This window comes from Lontra canadensis, unplaced genomic scaffold, assembly GCF_010015895.1.
Source record: "Lontra canadensis isolate GAN:19392208 unplaced genomic scaffold, GSC_riverotter_1.0 scaffold53, whole genome shotgun sequence".
NCBI classification, from domain to species: domain Eukaryota; kingdom Metazoa; phylum Chordata; class Mammalia; order Carnivora; family Mustelidae; genus Lontra; species Lontra canadensis.
This window is the reverse complement of record NW_022631047.1, coordinates 9,358,031-9,373,569: the sequence shown is the minus strand read 5'-3', so window position 1 is coordinate 9,373,569 and position 15,539 is coordinate 9,358,031. Positions and strand designations below refer to the sequence as shown.

Below are 15,539 nucleotides of genomic sequence, written 5' to 3'. Positions count from 1 at the left end.
GACATCACGTCTTTCCCTTCTCTCCTGTCTCCTGGCGCCCCTTTCCGTTTCCCTTGGGGAACACTGTACTTTTCTCTGGGCCTCTCGGTTTTCTCTGGGGTCCATGATAGCCATCTTTCTTCTCCAACTCCTGAACTGACCAGGACTATTTCGGACCTCTGCCCTTTCCTCCCTCCTTGCTAGGTGGCCTTCTCTGGCAGCCATGCCCAACCCTAGCCACCACCACCACCCCCCCGCCCCCGCTCCTGCCAGGTACTGTAGGATTGGGTTACAGCTAGTTGTCTGGGCCTCCCAGGCCCCTCTCCCCACTTTCCCTTTGTGCCGTTGCCTAGATACCAGTGGGTTGTGGGGGGCTGGGGCCATAAAGGGAGCTGGGATGTGTGATGGTGGGGTGTGTGTGTGTGTGATGCACCCCAAAGCTGAGTGGTGAGCCTGGTCCTCAGGTCAGAGAGGAATTGGAGGTAGTAGGCGCTGGCTTCTCTGATGCTCCTTATCTTCCATTCCTACCTCTGCCTAAATTTTTCTTTTGGGTTCAGGTGTGTCACCATCCTAGCCTATCCCTCAGTGGTTAAAAAACAAGAGAGAGCAGTTCAGCCTAGAAGGGAGGCGGGAAGGGCCTGGGCCATGGGCCCAGTGGGAGACTGAACTGAGAAGTTCAGAAAGAGAGGAAATGCAACGGAGAGTGAGGAGGAGGAGTCTTGGAACAAAGTTGTGGGGGTGGGGAGAAGGAGCTGGGGCCATTCTAGGGCACTGAGGAAGGGAGGGCAGGGATCAGCGGGGAGAAGGAGATAGGGAGCTGGCCTGGTCTCTGGAGGGCCCTGAGGGATAAAAAATGTGGGCATGGGGTAGAAAAGTGAGTGGCCAATACAGAGGCTTTGCAGAAGAGTGGTGATTCACTGGTAGGCCACAGAAGCCTTCTGGCTCGGGTTCTCCAGTGCTTTAGAATCTGTTAGAGCTTTCTGGTAGTCCCAGAACCTGGCTGAGCCTGGCCCAAGGAAGTATGAGGCAAAACCCACTGAGTTGCTACAAATCCAACCTCCTTCCTTTCCAGAAGCCTGGTGGGATCCTACCATTCAGGGCCCATCCTTGGCCTCTAGCTGGCTTGCCCCCTCACTTGCCCTACTCCCACCCCCAATCTGGAGAACTAGTAAGGGCTCCCAATCCAGGCTCCAGCTCCAGCTCTTCCAGTTTCCCAGCCCGCCTCCCTCCCATTCTCTGGCCTTCCCAATCTCAGCTGCCAAAAATCACCCAGTGTCTTGGTGTCCTTTGTCCTGGGAGATGTTGCTGTTTGGTGTGGGGCCAGGGAGACAGCCCAGAAGAAGACACTGGTGGTGGACTGGTGGGGGTGCTGGCTTCAGGCTGCAAGACTGGAAATGGCTGGCTGGCTGACAGGGGGAGGGTTGAAGGAAAAACCTGTGTTCTGGGGGTGGGTGGGGATTGTCTGCATAGTAGGAGGACTGGGATTAGGGGACCACAGTACCTAGGGATTTGGCTCCACCTTGAGCCAGTGGGAACTGGACCCCTTCCCTGGGGCCCAGAGTACAATCTGTGATGACTTGGAACAGGTTTGAGAAGGAAAATGGAGCCACTACCAGACATAAGGGCCTGAAGATGGTGCCCAGCTCTTATAAATTAATCCCTTCCCTACATGGGGGTGCTCGCCCTCTTCCATTTCTATCATTTCCTTCTACTGCTTTCCCTTCCCATCTCCACTCTGGTCTTTCCCATCTCTGACCTCCCTCCATACTGCCACCAAAGGCCTTGTTTATCTTACATTTCCTTCTAATCTTCTTTACCCACTTCCCCTTTGCCCCCACCCCACTGTATCCACCTTTGTCTAGCCAACCCAAACCCTCTTCAGTTCTCTTGGAAACCCCCCATCTCCAGAATCCAGTCATCCTGGTGTCTTCCCACCCCTTTCCCACCCAGCTCTACAGGTCCCCAAGAATATGCCTCTGCCCCCACCTCCTTCATCCCTTCTTAAGTTTCCTCACCTTTCTCCTTCTCTCCATGCTGACATCTCTGGACTTTCTCCAGCTTTCCATCATCACCCCCCCTTCTTATGTTCTCTATTCTTTTCCCAACACCAATCACCTCCAAACTACTCTCTTCCAGAAACACCATCCGCATATATATATATATATGTCTACATCTTTTCAATTTCTTCCCCTCCCCATGACCTCAAGCTTCCATCCCATTCTCCGCATCATCGCCCCCACCTCTCCTGCTACGTGTCACCCCAAGCTTTAGTCACCCCTCCTTGTCACATACCTTACTGTCCCCCAAAGCCCCCACGTAGCTCCATTTTCGCAATGTACCCCCATTAGACCAATCTCTGCCACACACCCAACAACCTTCCACTTCCTCTCTGCAGCAGACCCCCTCGGCCCCCAAACTTCTCCAGTCTCCCCCCTTCTCTGCCCTTAAAACCGATAGACCCTCCCACCTAGCCCTCTCCGGTTCCCCACATTCCGCCTCGGCGAACCCCTCCCCGCGCCCCAGCCCCCTCGGCCGGCCTCGGCCAACTCACACAGCGCCTCCCCCTCTCCGGATCCCCCTCTCTCCCCCCTCGCAGCTTGCCTCGCGCTCCCTCCCTCGCGTCTCCCTCCTGGCCCCTCTCTCCTCCGTTCCTCCGCGCTCCCTCCTTCTCCCTCTTCCTCCCTTCTCCCATCCCCCTCTCCCAAGCTCCCTCCCTTCGCCGTCCGCTTTCCTGTGCGAGTCGCCGGACGCGCCGCCCAGCCCGCCCGCAGCCCCGCGTCGGGCCGGGGCCTCGGGCCGGGACCCATTTAGGGGGCACCGCTGGCCTCGAAGAGGGGCTAGGAGGGGGTGAGGCGTGGGGGACGACCGCCCGGGAAGGGGCGGGGGCCGCGGGCGGAGGCCGCCTAGGGGGGCCGGGGATCGCGCGAGTGCGGGCTGCGCGGGGCGGGCGCGGGCGGCGGGCGGGAGGCGGCGGGTCAGAGCCGTGCAGAGGGCCGGCCGGGCCGCGGGGGCGAGCGGCGCGGCGGGGGCGGGCAGCGCGGCCCGGGCATTCCGGGCGGCCGGGGGGAGGTGGCGGGCCTGGGGAGGGGCTGAACGAGAGCGCGGACCGGGATCTGCTCCGAGGGGCCCGCGGGCTATCGGGGCCAGGTGGGGGAAAAGGGGGGGGATGGGGGCCGCCCTCCGGGGGGGCCGGGGCCGTCGCCGCCGCCGTCGCGGCGGCGACTGAAGCCGGGAGGAGGAGAGGGGGGCGGGGGAGCGGCCGCCGCCGCCCCCCAGAGGCGCCGGAGCCCCGAATCTCGCTCGGAGCCAGCCAGCCGTCCCGAGCTACGACCAGGTAAGACCTGCTGCCGTCCCGGCCTCGGGCCCGCCTGGGTTCTGGCTCGCGGCTCCCCACCCCCACCCCTTCCAGTTCCCCCTCCCGCCGCCGCCGGCGCCTCCATTTGTTATTTTCCCGACCCGGTACCCCCACTGCGGGCTCTGCCCGGGCTGAGGCTGGGGTTGGGGGGGTTCAGGGGGTGGGGCCGGACCCGGTGGAGGGATGGGGGCCCGGGCACCCGGAGGACCGGGAAGGTGGAGGGAGGTGGGAGGGTCTCTCAGGAGGAGGGCTGATGGGGCAAGAGGGTAGCCGGGACCCCGGGACCAAAAGAGAAGCACCGAGGTGGAGGGTTGGCAGAGAAAAAAGGGGGGGGGGGATGCCCGCGAGGGGGCTTCGGGCGAAGGCAAAAAAGGAATGGAGATATGGCAGCGAGGTGGGGCATTAGGGCTCCAGGAAAAGGCCCAGAGTCCGGGTTTCAGAACTCGGGGTTGAGGGTGCAAGGTATAGAAGGGAAGTGAGAAATGGGGAAGGGGTGTGGTAGGTGGAAAGAGAGGGATTGTAGCTGATGAGGGAGAATGGAACCTGGGGAAAGGGAGGCTCTGAAAGGGCCGAGGAGAGGTCCACCTTCGAGAAGCAGCAGCAGAGGTGTTATGAGGTGGAAGTGGGAAGTGGATGCCTTTGTGATTCGATTTTCTTTCGTCCACTTCAGGCCACCTCTGACCTTGTTTTTCCAATCCCAGCCACAGTTAACTTCTTGGAGAGGAGCACACTGGGGCAGAGTAGTGTGGTCCCCCTAGAACTAATGAGGAGGAAGATGGGACCATTGAAGGGAGAGTTAGGGAGAAAGGGTTTCTGGGAGGGTGGAGGAGGAGGAGAGAATTGAACAATCTCATAGGCACTCCAGACAAGTTGTGACCTCCTCCCTCAAATCCCTAGAGCAGCGGCTGACCCTGGAGCTGTGGTTTCTGTGGAGGGGGTCATATCTTCATTTCGGATATCTTCATTTCACTTCTCTGTTCGGATCTCAGAGATTGCTCTTTGTGCAAGGGCTTGTTTCCACGGGGGCAGGTACTCTCCAGCTCCCTTCCCCGAGGGTGCCATGGAAGGGTAGGAGTTGCTTTGGCAACTGGAGTGGGAGTGGCTGGCAGATGGACTCCTGGGATAGACTCTTGAGGGGCAGGTTCTACCATTTTGTTGCCATAGTAGTGATCCAGTGGGATGTCCTATAGGTGGGGGTTCAGGATTTTGATGGACCTCAGCCTTTCACTCTGTCGTTGGGACTCTTGGCTTGTTCTGGAAGGCGTTTCTGGTGCTGCTGGTGGATGGGAGGTTCCCCAGGGGGTCCACCCACCTTTCATCCAGCAATCTGTTGGAACAGGTAGACATGTTATTTTCAGGTCATAGGTGTTGCTCCTGGTTCCTTCCCCTAGGCATGGTGAGAGCATGGGAATGCTCCTGTTCAAGTTACACCATCTTTTGGTAGTTCTTTCTGGCCTCTGCCTACCTTATTATTAGGAACTTTTTGTATTTGGTAGTCCTTTTGCTTCTTTGCACTGATATTCTGACATTTTCTTAAGCTTGAGTCTCCCTGAGTCTCCCTCTGCCTCTGTCCGGGACATCACAACAGTGACCCCTGCCCTCAGCTAACCTTCGACCTTCTATTTCCCTGACCTTGGGGGGGGGGCTGGGCTCTCCAACCAGCCCATCCCTTGTGAGGGTGGCCCAGGGTAGAGGGCAGTGGAAATACTCCGGAACAGGAGCCAGGATAACTGGGTCTAGTCCTCGCTGTACCGCTAACTGTGGCCTTGGGTCAGTCACTTCTCTTTGAGTCTTGGCTTTGTTGTAAGATGAAGAGGTTATAGATGATTTCTGAGGTCCCTCTGACAACCTGGCATTCTAAAAAGGCTTAGCTTGGTGCATTGTTATCTAGGAGTCACTTTGGACTGGTTTGCTAGTCTAGCAGGTCTGGAATGATATTGGGGGCTGGGCCAGCAATCCTGAAATTCACCCTGCAAGCCTTTCCCAGAAAGCCTTGTGCCTCGATTGTGTATTCCCTCTGACGTCCTTCTCATATTTCTCCCTTCTTTTCCTGTTCTTAGAGACTCTTTCCCTTTTTCTCACTTTTGCATCTCCCCAGTCTGGTATTTGTCATTTTTTTTTTGCAATAAGGCTGTGAAGGGGAATGTGCATAGTGTGTTGCCGGATACACAGTAGGTGTTCTTGAAGTATTAGTTCCACTGACGGGCTACTAGGGCAAGATGGAGTATAGCTCACCTTGATGCTAAAGCGTGCTCTGAGTTCAGAAATGTCATGTACAGCCCAACCCTAACTGCTCTCCCCTTGCCGCTCCTTTCCCCCAGGATTACCTATGCTTTTATGACTGCTTTTCTCCTTCAAAGCTACTCACTGATAATTTTATCAGATTTTATCTGTTTAAAACAGTGGCAGTAGGGGGAGGGAATCCTTATTGCTGTATTTTTCAGTTCCATTCATGCATTTCTCTGAGCTTTTGGATCTCCTCGCTCTAACTGACTTGGTGAACGGATTCTGAGATTGGGGTGAGACATGGGGACTCTCCTCTAGTGGGAGTGGCAAAGACACTCCAGTCACAAATAGTCAACTTTGCTGTGCTTTTGTTGGGATTGTTTTCCCTTCTCTTCTGTTGGGTTTTGTTCTTTGGATTTTGAGGGGGTTTGACAATGTCTTAAAACCCATCTACACAACAATTCCAAAATGTAATAGTTGTAGTTGAAGAAAGATGGCCGGTTTGCTGGGCAGAGCATGGGTTTTAAGTTCAGAAGACCTGGAGCTGTGTTTCAGCTCTTTGTGACTCTAAGTAAATCATTATTTAAGTTTTCTGTAAAGGTTAGGTTCACCCCCTCACCGCCTGTCTCAGTAGAGTTCAGTGGAGATGAGTAATAAATAATTACTCTGTATTCCTTGGGAGAAATATGCTATTGACTGTGAAAATGCCATTTACCTAGCCAGGCCTCTACCTCAGTAATAGGTAGCTAAGTTTACCCTGTTCCCACCAAAGCCAGCAGCATTTTATTCAAAAGGACCTACTGAAGTGAGTGGGCTTACAGGTCAATGGCAAGGACAGAACAGAGCACCCATATATATGTGACACCAGTGGGAGATAGAGAAAGGAAGAAAATGGTGGGAAGAGACTGTTTTTGCTCTCAAAGGACTTCATGGTCAATAAAATAGAGAGATGTGACACTTAGCTAGAAAAACAAGTGTGAGTGAAAATAGCTGGCTGTAGATACAGGTACAGATATAGACAGGTGGTGAGGTGTGTGTCCCTGTCAAAGCCAAGTGGGGGTACAGACTCAGAAACTGGTAACTTTGTATTATTGTATTATGTGCTCACTGATCCTCACTGCTTGGGTTGGTAAAGTGAAAGTCCTGACTTTCTAGCCTAAGGGAACCCAAGCACTAGACAGGGAGCCTCAGGGGGCTCCCAGAAATAAAGTTCTGCACTTTGGGAATACCCAGGTTTGGGCTTGGGATTGGTAGGACTGTGTGCCTTTGTGTTAGAGAACAGGACATTCTTCTCCCACCTACTCTGATGTGAAAAGATTCTTTTCATATCTCTGGGACTGATCTGAGCCTTCTGAGAATTCTCCGCCCCCCCCCCCCCCAGCTTCTGATGAGACTATAGCAAAGTCTAGAAGAAACAGCATGGGCTTTGAAGTCAGGGAGATGTGGGTTTGATTCTGGTGCTGTCACAGGCTTCTGTGTATTCATCACATAAAGTTGGGCAAATCACAATCTCAATCTTTGAGCCTCAGTTCCCCACCTGTATAATGGAAATAAGAATACTGGAGGGTTGGTTATAAGTATTCAGTGAAATTGTAAGGGCTTGACATAAGACAGCACTCAGTAAATTACTATCTCAGATACCTTTTTTTTTTTTTTTTTTTTTTTTAAGATTTTATTTGACTGGGGCACCTGGATTGGCTCAGTCATTAAGCGTCTACTTCTGCTCAGGTCATGATCTCCGGGTCCTGGGATCAAGCCCTGCATCCAGCTCCCTGCTCAGAGGGCTGCCTCCTCCCTTTCCCACTCCCCTTGCTTGTGTTCCCTCTCTCACAGTCTCTGTCAAATAAAATCTTTAAAAAAAATTTTGAGAGAGAGAGCACAAGCAGGGGGAGTGGCAGGCAGAGGGAGAAGGAGAACCAGGCTTCCTGCAGAGTAGGGGGAGCCTGATGTGGGACCTAATCCCAGGACCCTGGGATCATGACCTGAGCCAACCAACTGAGCCACCCAAGTGCCCTGAGCTACATTTCTTTACGATCCCTGGTAAGGTTCTGTGGAACTCATGGACACACAGGTATTTATTTCCTAGGTATCATGAAGGGTAAATAATGTGACCTCACAGGTCCATCTGAATTTTCTACTTTCTCCAGAGATGAAAGAGATGATGTTGCAAGCAAAGTCTGCTTCACTTGTAGATAGCCTGGGTGGCCCGCGGGGCAGGCCAGCAATGTCTTATGGAAGCTTATGCCTCCTGGCCCAAAGGCCCAGGGCTGGGCTGCGATAAGCCCAGTGATATCCCCTTCAGACACTATTCCCCAGTTTGGAGACTCTGGTGGTCTCTTCTAACAGGCTTCACTGAAAACAGATCCTGCAAGTTCCAGGTGCCTGCACTGGACACTTGGGAGAACCTGCTGCCTGCTTCCCAGACCACAGCTGTGGAGAACTTGGGGGGAAGCAGAGAAGTTTCTGTATTCAGCTGCCCAGGCAGAGGAGAATGGGGTCTCCACAGCCTGAAGAATGAAGACACGACAGAATAAAGACTCAGTGAGTAATGCTGAAATGACAGACATGAATGATGAAGGGTGGAGGAACTAGGGGTGAGGGCCTGGAGAAGTAGAACAGAAATAAGGCACACCATGAAGTCAGGTGCTTCCTTCCTTCTCCCTCAGATGTCAATGAGGAGTGGACGGAAGAAAGAGGCCCCTGGGCCCCGGGAAGAACTGAGATCGAGGGGCCGGGCCTCCCCTGGAGGGGTCAGCACGTCCAGCAGTGATGGCAAAGCCGAGAAGTCTAGGCAGACAGCCAAGGTATTCTGTCCTCGGGTCCTCCCACAGGATGCGAAGGCACTGGAGCTGAGGGTGTGTGTGTGTGTGTTGTGGGGGAACTTCCTGTCTGGCAGAGGGTGACGGTGGGGGCTTTGGGAGGTAGAAGACAGGGATTTTCTCTTTTCTCTCTAACAGAAGGCCCGCGTCGAGGAAGCCTCCACCCCAAAGGTCAGCAAGCAGGGCCGGAGTGAGGAGATCTCAGAGAGTGAAAGTGAGGAGACCAATGCACCAAAAAAGACCAAAACTGAGGTGGGAGACCCTAGCAGCCATCCTGACCCATTTTCTGACCACTGTTAACCGAAAACTTCCTTTCACTCACGATTCCTACTGTAATCCCGCCTGGGATATGAGAGACCTGGTGCTTATTAAAGGAGTCCTAACATGTCAGACAGGGATGTAGCCAGGTCACTAGATGACCAGGCAGGGCCAGAGGGGACTGGGAGTGTGGGGGATTCTAGGCTCTTTATTCCCAGGTCCTGGTTTCATGAAGGGGCTGGGGAGGAGATTAAAGGTGAGAGGTCTCAAAAGGAAAATGCAGGAGTGGTCTTTTTAAAAACCACGGGTTTCTGGCATGTGTAGTTAATGGGGTGAAAGGAGATGAGAAGAGGGTGGATATGAGCTGGTGGAAGACAGGGATTTGGGTTTAGCTGTGGATGGGGAGAAGGTGCTTGAGATGGACACTTGAGGAAAGAATGGAGTTTCCCAGGGAGGGAAACAACACTGGCTGAGAATGTGGGGAGAGGGGGGGAATCCCCACATGGTAGGTGGGCTTGAGCAAGAGTATTCATCACATGGTACAGTGGTATGTTGGGAGAAATGATTTTGTGCAAGGGAGGCCCCAAATGTAGGGAGAGCAAGGAAAAAGAAAAAAAAAATGGTCCTCCTTCTTCTGCAGCAGGAGCTCCCTCGGCCACAGTCTCCCTCTGATCTGGATAGTTTAGATGGGCGGAGCCTCAATGATGATGGCAGCAGTGACCCTAGGGATATTGACCAAGATAACCGAAGCACGTCTCCCAGCATCTACAGCCCTGGAAGTGTGGAGAATGACTCCGACTCATCTTCTGGCCTGTCCCAGGGCCCAGCCCGCCCCTACCACCCACCTCCACTCTTTCCTCCCTCCCCTTCACCGCAAGACAGCACCCCCCGACAGCCAGAGCCTGGCTTTGAGCCCCATCCTTCCGTGACACCCACTGGATATCATGCTCCCATGGAGCCCCCCACATCTCGAATGTTCCAGGCTCCTCCTGGGGCCCCTCCCCCTCATCCACAGCTCTACCCTGGGGGCACTGGTGGAGGAGTTTTGTCTGGACCCCCAATGGGTTCCAAGGGGGGAGGGGCTGCCTCTTCAGTGGGGGCTCCTACTGGGGGTAAACAGCACCCCCCACCAACCACCCCCATTTCAATATCAAGCTCTGGGGCTGGTGGTGCTCCCCCAACAAAGCCACCTAACACTCCAGTGGGTGGTGGAAACCTGCCCTCTGCTCCACCACCAGCCACCTTCCCCCATGTGACACCGAACCTGCCTCCCCCACCTGCCCTGAGACCCCTTAACAATGCCTCAGCCTCTCCTCCTGGCCTGGGGGCCCAGCCACTACCTGGGCATCTGCCGTCTCCCCATGCCATGGGGCAGGGTATGGGTGGACTTCCTCCTGGCCCAGAGAAGGGCCCCACTCTTGCTCCCTCACCCCATCCTCTGCCGCCTGCTTCCTCCTCTTCTGCCCCAGCCCCCCCAATGAGGTATCCATATTCATCCTCTGGTAGTAGCTCTGCAGCAGCCTCCTCTTCCAGCTCTTCGTCCTCTTCCTCTGCCTCCCAGTACCCAGCTTCCCAGGCACTGCCCAGTTATCCCCACTCCTTCCCTCCCCCGACAAGCCTGACTGTCTCCAATCAGCCACCCAAGTATACTCAGCCTTCCCTTCCATCCCAGGCTGTGTGGAGCCAGGGTCCCCCACCACCTCCTCCCTATGGCCGTCTCTTAGCCAACAGCAATGCCCACCCAGGTCCCTTCCCTCCTTCAACTGGAGGCCAATCTACAGGCCACCCACCAGCCCCAACACATCACCATCACCACCAGCAGCAGCAGCAGCAGCAACAGCAGCAGCAACAGCAGCAGCAGCAGCAGCAGCAGCAGCAGCAGCAGCAGCAACAGCAGCAACAGCAGCAGCAGCATCATGGGAGCTCTGGGCCCCCTCCACCTGGAGCATATCCCCACCCCCTGGAGAGCAGCAGCTCCCACCATGCCCATCCTTATGCCATGTCTCCCTCCCTGGGGTCTCTGAGGCCCTACCCAACAGGGCCAGCACACCTGCCCCCACCTCACGGCCAGGTGTCCTACAGCCAAGCAGGCCCCAACGGCCCCCCTGCCTCTTCCTCCTCTTCCAACTCCTCCTCCTCTTCTTCCTCTCAAGGATCCTACCCATGTTCACACCCCTCCCCTTCCCAGGGCCCCCAAGGAGCGCCCTACCCCTTCCCGCCGGTCCCTCCGGTCCCTCCGGTCACCACTTCCTCGGCTACGCTTTCCACGGTCATTGCCACAGTGGCTTCCTCGCCAGCAGGCTACAAAACCGCTTCCCCACCTGGGCCCCCGCCCTATGGAAAGAGAGCCCCGTCCCCAGGGGCCTACAAGACGGCCACCCCACCGGGATACAAGCCAGGGTCGCCTCCCTCCTTCCGAACAGGGACCCCACCCGGCTACCGAGGCGCCTCGCCGCCCGCGGGCCCAGGGACCTTCAAGCCAGGGTCGCCCACTGTGGGGCCAGGGCCCCTGCCACCTGCCGGGCCCTCAGGCCTGTCATCCCTGCCGCCACCGCCTGCAGCCCCTGCCTCCGGGCCGCCCCTGAACGCCACGCAGATCAAGCAAGAGCCCGCTGAAGAGTATGAGACCCCCGAGAGCCCAGTGCCCCCGGCCCGTAGCCCCTCGCCCCCTCCCAAGGTGGTAGACGTGCCCAGCCATGCCAGCCAGTCAGCCAGGTGAGCCTCCGGGCCGGGGTGCGGTTGGGCCTGGAATGGGGATCGACAGAGCGAGGCAACGGAAAGAGCGGTGCGGGGAACCCCACTCGTTCTCGTGGTGCTTTCTGAAGTACTCCAGAACTTGGCCTCGCCCTCACGGTCTGCGCGGGCGGGCTTGGGGGCAGGGCCACCGCCGGGCCGATCTGGCAGCTCGCCGGGGCTAAGCCCGCGCCGCCCTCGCGCCCGGCAGGTTCAACAAACACTTGGACCGCGGCTTTAACTCGTGCGCGCGCAGCGACCTGTACTTCGTGCCGCTGGAGGGCTCCAAGCTGGCCAAGAAGCGGGCCGACCTGGTGGAGAAGGTGCGGCGCGAGGCCGAGCAGCGCGCGCGCGAAGAGAAGGAGCGCGAGCGCGAGCGGGAACGAGAGAAGGAGCGGGAACGCGAGAAGGAGCGTGAGCTGGAACGCAGCGTGGTGAGTGCGTCACCACATGCGCCATCCGCCTTTCTGGCCCTCTGCGCCGCGCAGGGTGGGTTGGGGGGGGTCATTGCGCCCCCTGTCGGAAAGGAGGAGGCACGGCAGCCCGGGAAATCGAGACGGAAGGATTCATTCCAGCGGGAGGAATCCTCGCATTCCTGGGTTTGGGGGAGGACAAATTTGAGATCAGAGTATCTGCAGATGGTAGGGGGAGCCAAAATCCCGGAGAAATGGTTAGGGAAATTCCCGCTTAACTGAGTTCTAGTAAAGTGAAGCGTTTTGATTTTCAGCTGGCGAGAAATATGAGTAGCTCAGGACCAGCTGCCTTTTTCCAGACCTGACACTGTTTTTCCCCTGTATTCCACAGAAGTTGGCTCAGGAGGGCCGGGCGCCAGTGGAGTGCCCATCTCTTGGCCCTGTGCCTCATCGCCCTCCGTTTGAGCCGGGCAGCGCTGTAGCTACAGTGCCCCCCTACCTGGGTCCTGACACTCCAGCCCTGCGCACGCTCAGTGAATACGCCCGACCCCACGTCATGTCTCCTGGCAATCGCAACCATCCCTTCTACGTGCCCCTAGGGGCAGTGGACCCGGGGCTCCTGGGTTACAATGTCCCGGCCTTGTACAGCAGCGACCCAGCAGCCCGGGAGAGGGAGCGGGAAGCCCGTGAACGAGACCTCCGTGACCGCCTCAAGCCTGGCTTTGAGGTGAAGCCCAGTGAGCTGGAACCCCTACATGGGGTCCCAGGGCCAGGCCTTGATCCGTTCCCCCGACATGGGGGCCTGGCTCTGCAGCCTGGCCCACCCGGCCTGCACCCTTTTCCTTTTCATCCGAGTCTGGGGCCCCTGGAGAGAGAACGTCTAGCGCTGGCAGCTGGGCCAGCCCTGCGGCCTGACATGTCCTATGCGGAGCGTCTGGCAGCTGAGAGGCAGCATGCAGAAAGAGTGGCAGCCCTGGGCAATGACCCGCTGGCCCGGCTGCAGATGCTTAATGTGACCCCCCATCACCACCAGCACTCCCACATCCACTCCCACCTGCATCTCCACCAGCAGGACGCCATCCATGCAGGTGAGACTCCTACTACTTTCTTTTGGTTCCTGGCAAGTGATTGGGCTTTTCTGTTCTTCAGGCCAAGACTTCCCTCCTCTAAAGTCTGGCATGAGCCTCTTTCTGGGGATTGCTCCCCTGATCTTTGCCTCCCTGTCATCCCCCCATCTTCTCATGCCCCAGCCTTGCCACAGGGACTGTAATAGTGCACACCCTACCCCACTTCAGAGTCTAGCATTCCATGCGTGGTAGAGGAAACTTTGGAGGGAATGCTACCTTTCTGCCCTCAGACCACACCTCCCACCCCCCTACACATACCTGTTTCCTTGCTCCTTTGGATTAAATCCTGTTACCATTTCTTGCCATCTTTCCTCCTCCCAAGTGGAGGTGTTCTCATGTTCTTCCCTATCTCTAGATCTACAGCCTTCCAGAAAGAGCCCTTATAGCTTTGGCTGGGGGTATCTTAGGTACTAATGAGCTTTATTTACTGTCCTTTTGCCATATTATTGTCCAGAACATTGCCTGATCTAACCTTACAGTCCTGGTCATTCTGGGCTCCCTTGTGCTTTCTCTCTTAACCTCCTCTGTCTCTTCCTGTCTTACTTCCTAAACTTTCTAGTCCCCTCTATCTCCTTTAAGCAGTCCACATCTCTTTCCTTTTCCTCAGACCCCTCTGACAAACTGTAATCTCCTGTTATTTGGCCTCTGTGTGTCCCTGTGTCCCTTACTCCAGTAAGGTCTTGTCCTGGCCACCCACCAGTTCCCTAGTTCTTCCTTTGCTCTTCCTTGTTCCTCACTGGGTCTTTCTGTGTTTGATTGTCCATCTCTTTCCGGCTTGGATCCATTCACCCACATGCGTGGTTTTCTCCAAACTTGCCTTTTCGTGACACCTTCCTCTTCTCTACCCTCTAGCTTCTGCCTCGGTGCACCCTCTCATTGACCCCCTGGCCTCAGGGTCTCACCTTACCCGGATCCCCTACCCAGCTGGGACCCTCCCCAACCCCCTTCTTCCTCACCCTCTGCACGAGAACGAAGTTCTTCGTCACCAGCTCTTTGGTAAGGATGAAGGTGGGGATGGGGGAGGGTCTGATGAGATAAGGGCAGGAAGGAGGAGATTGGGTGGTGGGATGGGCCTCTTTGGGATTGGGGAGGGGATGCGGAGGTACCCAGAGGAGCTGGGAATAGAAGGAGGGCTGAGGCCCTGCCCAAGAGAGGTGCAGGTTTGAGTGCCAGGCGGAGGTTTGAATCATCTCAACGGCTGGCAACTTGCAGGACTGGCTTTTCCCAATAAGCATTTTAGTCTCCGTCACCTCTGTACGTAAGGAGGCTAGCTGTCTCCCAGCCCAGAGTAAGTGCTCAGCTTTCCATCGGTCTTGTCCCCTGCCCTTCCTGCCCACAGCTGCTCCTTACCGGGACCTGCCAGCCTCCCTCTCTGCCCCAATGTCCGCAGCTCACCAGCTGCAGGCCATGCACGCGCAGTCGGCTGAGCTGCAGCGCCTGGCCCTAGAGCAGCAGCAGTGGCTGCACGCCCACCACCCGCTGCACAGTGTGCCGCTACCTGCCCAGGAGGACTACTACAGGTGCGTTGGCTTCCTGGGGCGCGGAGGGGCGGGCTGCGGGTTCCTGGGGCGGGGGGAGGAGCCCCTGCCCCACCATCCAACTCTGTGACAGGGGGCCTGGGCAGGGTTGACCTCAATCTCATGGTTCTGCTCTTCATCTCTCCATCAGTCACCTGAAGAAGGAAAGCGACAAGCCGCTGTAGGACCTGCCATCAAGAGAGCACTCATGGCGCCTGCATCTGGACCTCCAAGGCCTCCCTCCGGGCCCGCCCCCCAGAGCTGAGGAGGGAGGGGTGCTGCTCCTTAGCAGGGTTTCAGCAGCTGGGCAGAGGGAGGGAGGAAGGGACAGAGGAAGGCCAAGGCTCCTGTGCTAGGCAGAGGTGGGGAGGTGGCGTTGGGGTGGGGGCAGAAAGCGCACAGTATCTTGGACCAGGTCCCTTTTTCCTGTCCCCCTGCTTTCTTCCTCCCCCATGCCCAGCCCTCGGTGGCCACCGCCCCTCCCCCACCCCGTTGGTGTGATGATTTCATCTGTTAGATGTGGCTGTTTTGCGTAGCATCGTGTGCTGCCCCTGCCCGTCCCCAGTCCCTGTGCGCGCGCCCCTTCTGCGATGTATGCCCCTTGCCCCTCCCCCACATTAATAATTTATATATATAAATATCTATATGACGCTCTTTAAAAAACATCCCAACCAAAACCAAACAAAAACATCCTCACGACTCCCCAGAAGATGGCTGTGACTGGTTCTTTGCGGGCTTTGGGGGTGGAGTTGGGGGTGAGGTGGGGGGTAAGCAGTGCCTGGAAAGAAAGCTGTGGAACAGGACACAGTGGGTGTAGAGATGTGGAATCGCGGAGGAGCTCTCGGCAGGACCCAGGGGCTCCGCTGGAGGGGTACTGCGGGGCTAGTCCCTCCTTGCCTCGCAATGCAGGGCAGTCCAGACGCTGGATGCCCGGGTGGGGTGCGGAAAAACGGGCACGCCTCTGATAGAGTCAGACCTAGGAAGCCGCTCAGACTTTGGAGGCCTTTCTGCTGCTGACCCCACAGCTAGGAGTCACCAGAGTCCAGAATCCTTTTTGTCGAATAGATTGAGAAAGGGTTATGAAGCGGAGGTGCAGGGCTGTAGTTTCATTG

The 15,539-nt window shown here is 56.7% G+C and overlaps 1 protein-coding gene across 2 annotated transcripts; it reads left to right on the top strand.

The window, feature by feature from the left end:
* Positions 1-3,059: 3,059 nt before the first annotated feature.
* ATN1 (atrophin 1) lies at positions 3,060-15,069 on the top strand. Of its 2 annotated transcripts, none has more exons than XM_032874708.1 (10): positions 3,060-3,313; positions 7,907-8,101; positions 8,227-8,364; positions 8,518-8,631; positions 9,281-11,352; positions 11,582-11,804; positions 12,175-12,871; positions 13,763-13,906; positions 14,250-14,430; positions 14,579-15,069. In XM_032874708.1, exons 2-10 carry the CDS (start codon positions 8,075-8,077, stop codon positions 14,610-14,612), a joined length of 3,630 nt encoding a protein of 1,209 aa, XP_032730599.1. In that variant the 5' UTR covers positions 3,060-3,313; positions 7,907-8,074; the 3' UTR covers positions 14,613-15,069. The 2 variants fall into 2 exon arrangements, with proteins under 2 accessions (XP_032730599.1, XP_032730598.1); XM_032874707.1 differs by having other exon boundaries at positions 3,065-3,313; positions 9,278-11,352.
* The last annotated feature ends 470 nt before the right edge of the window (positions 15,070-15,539 follow it).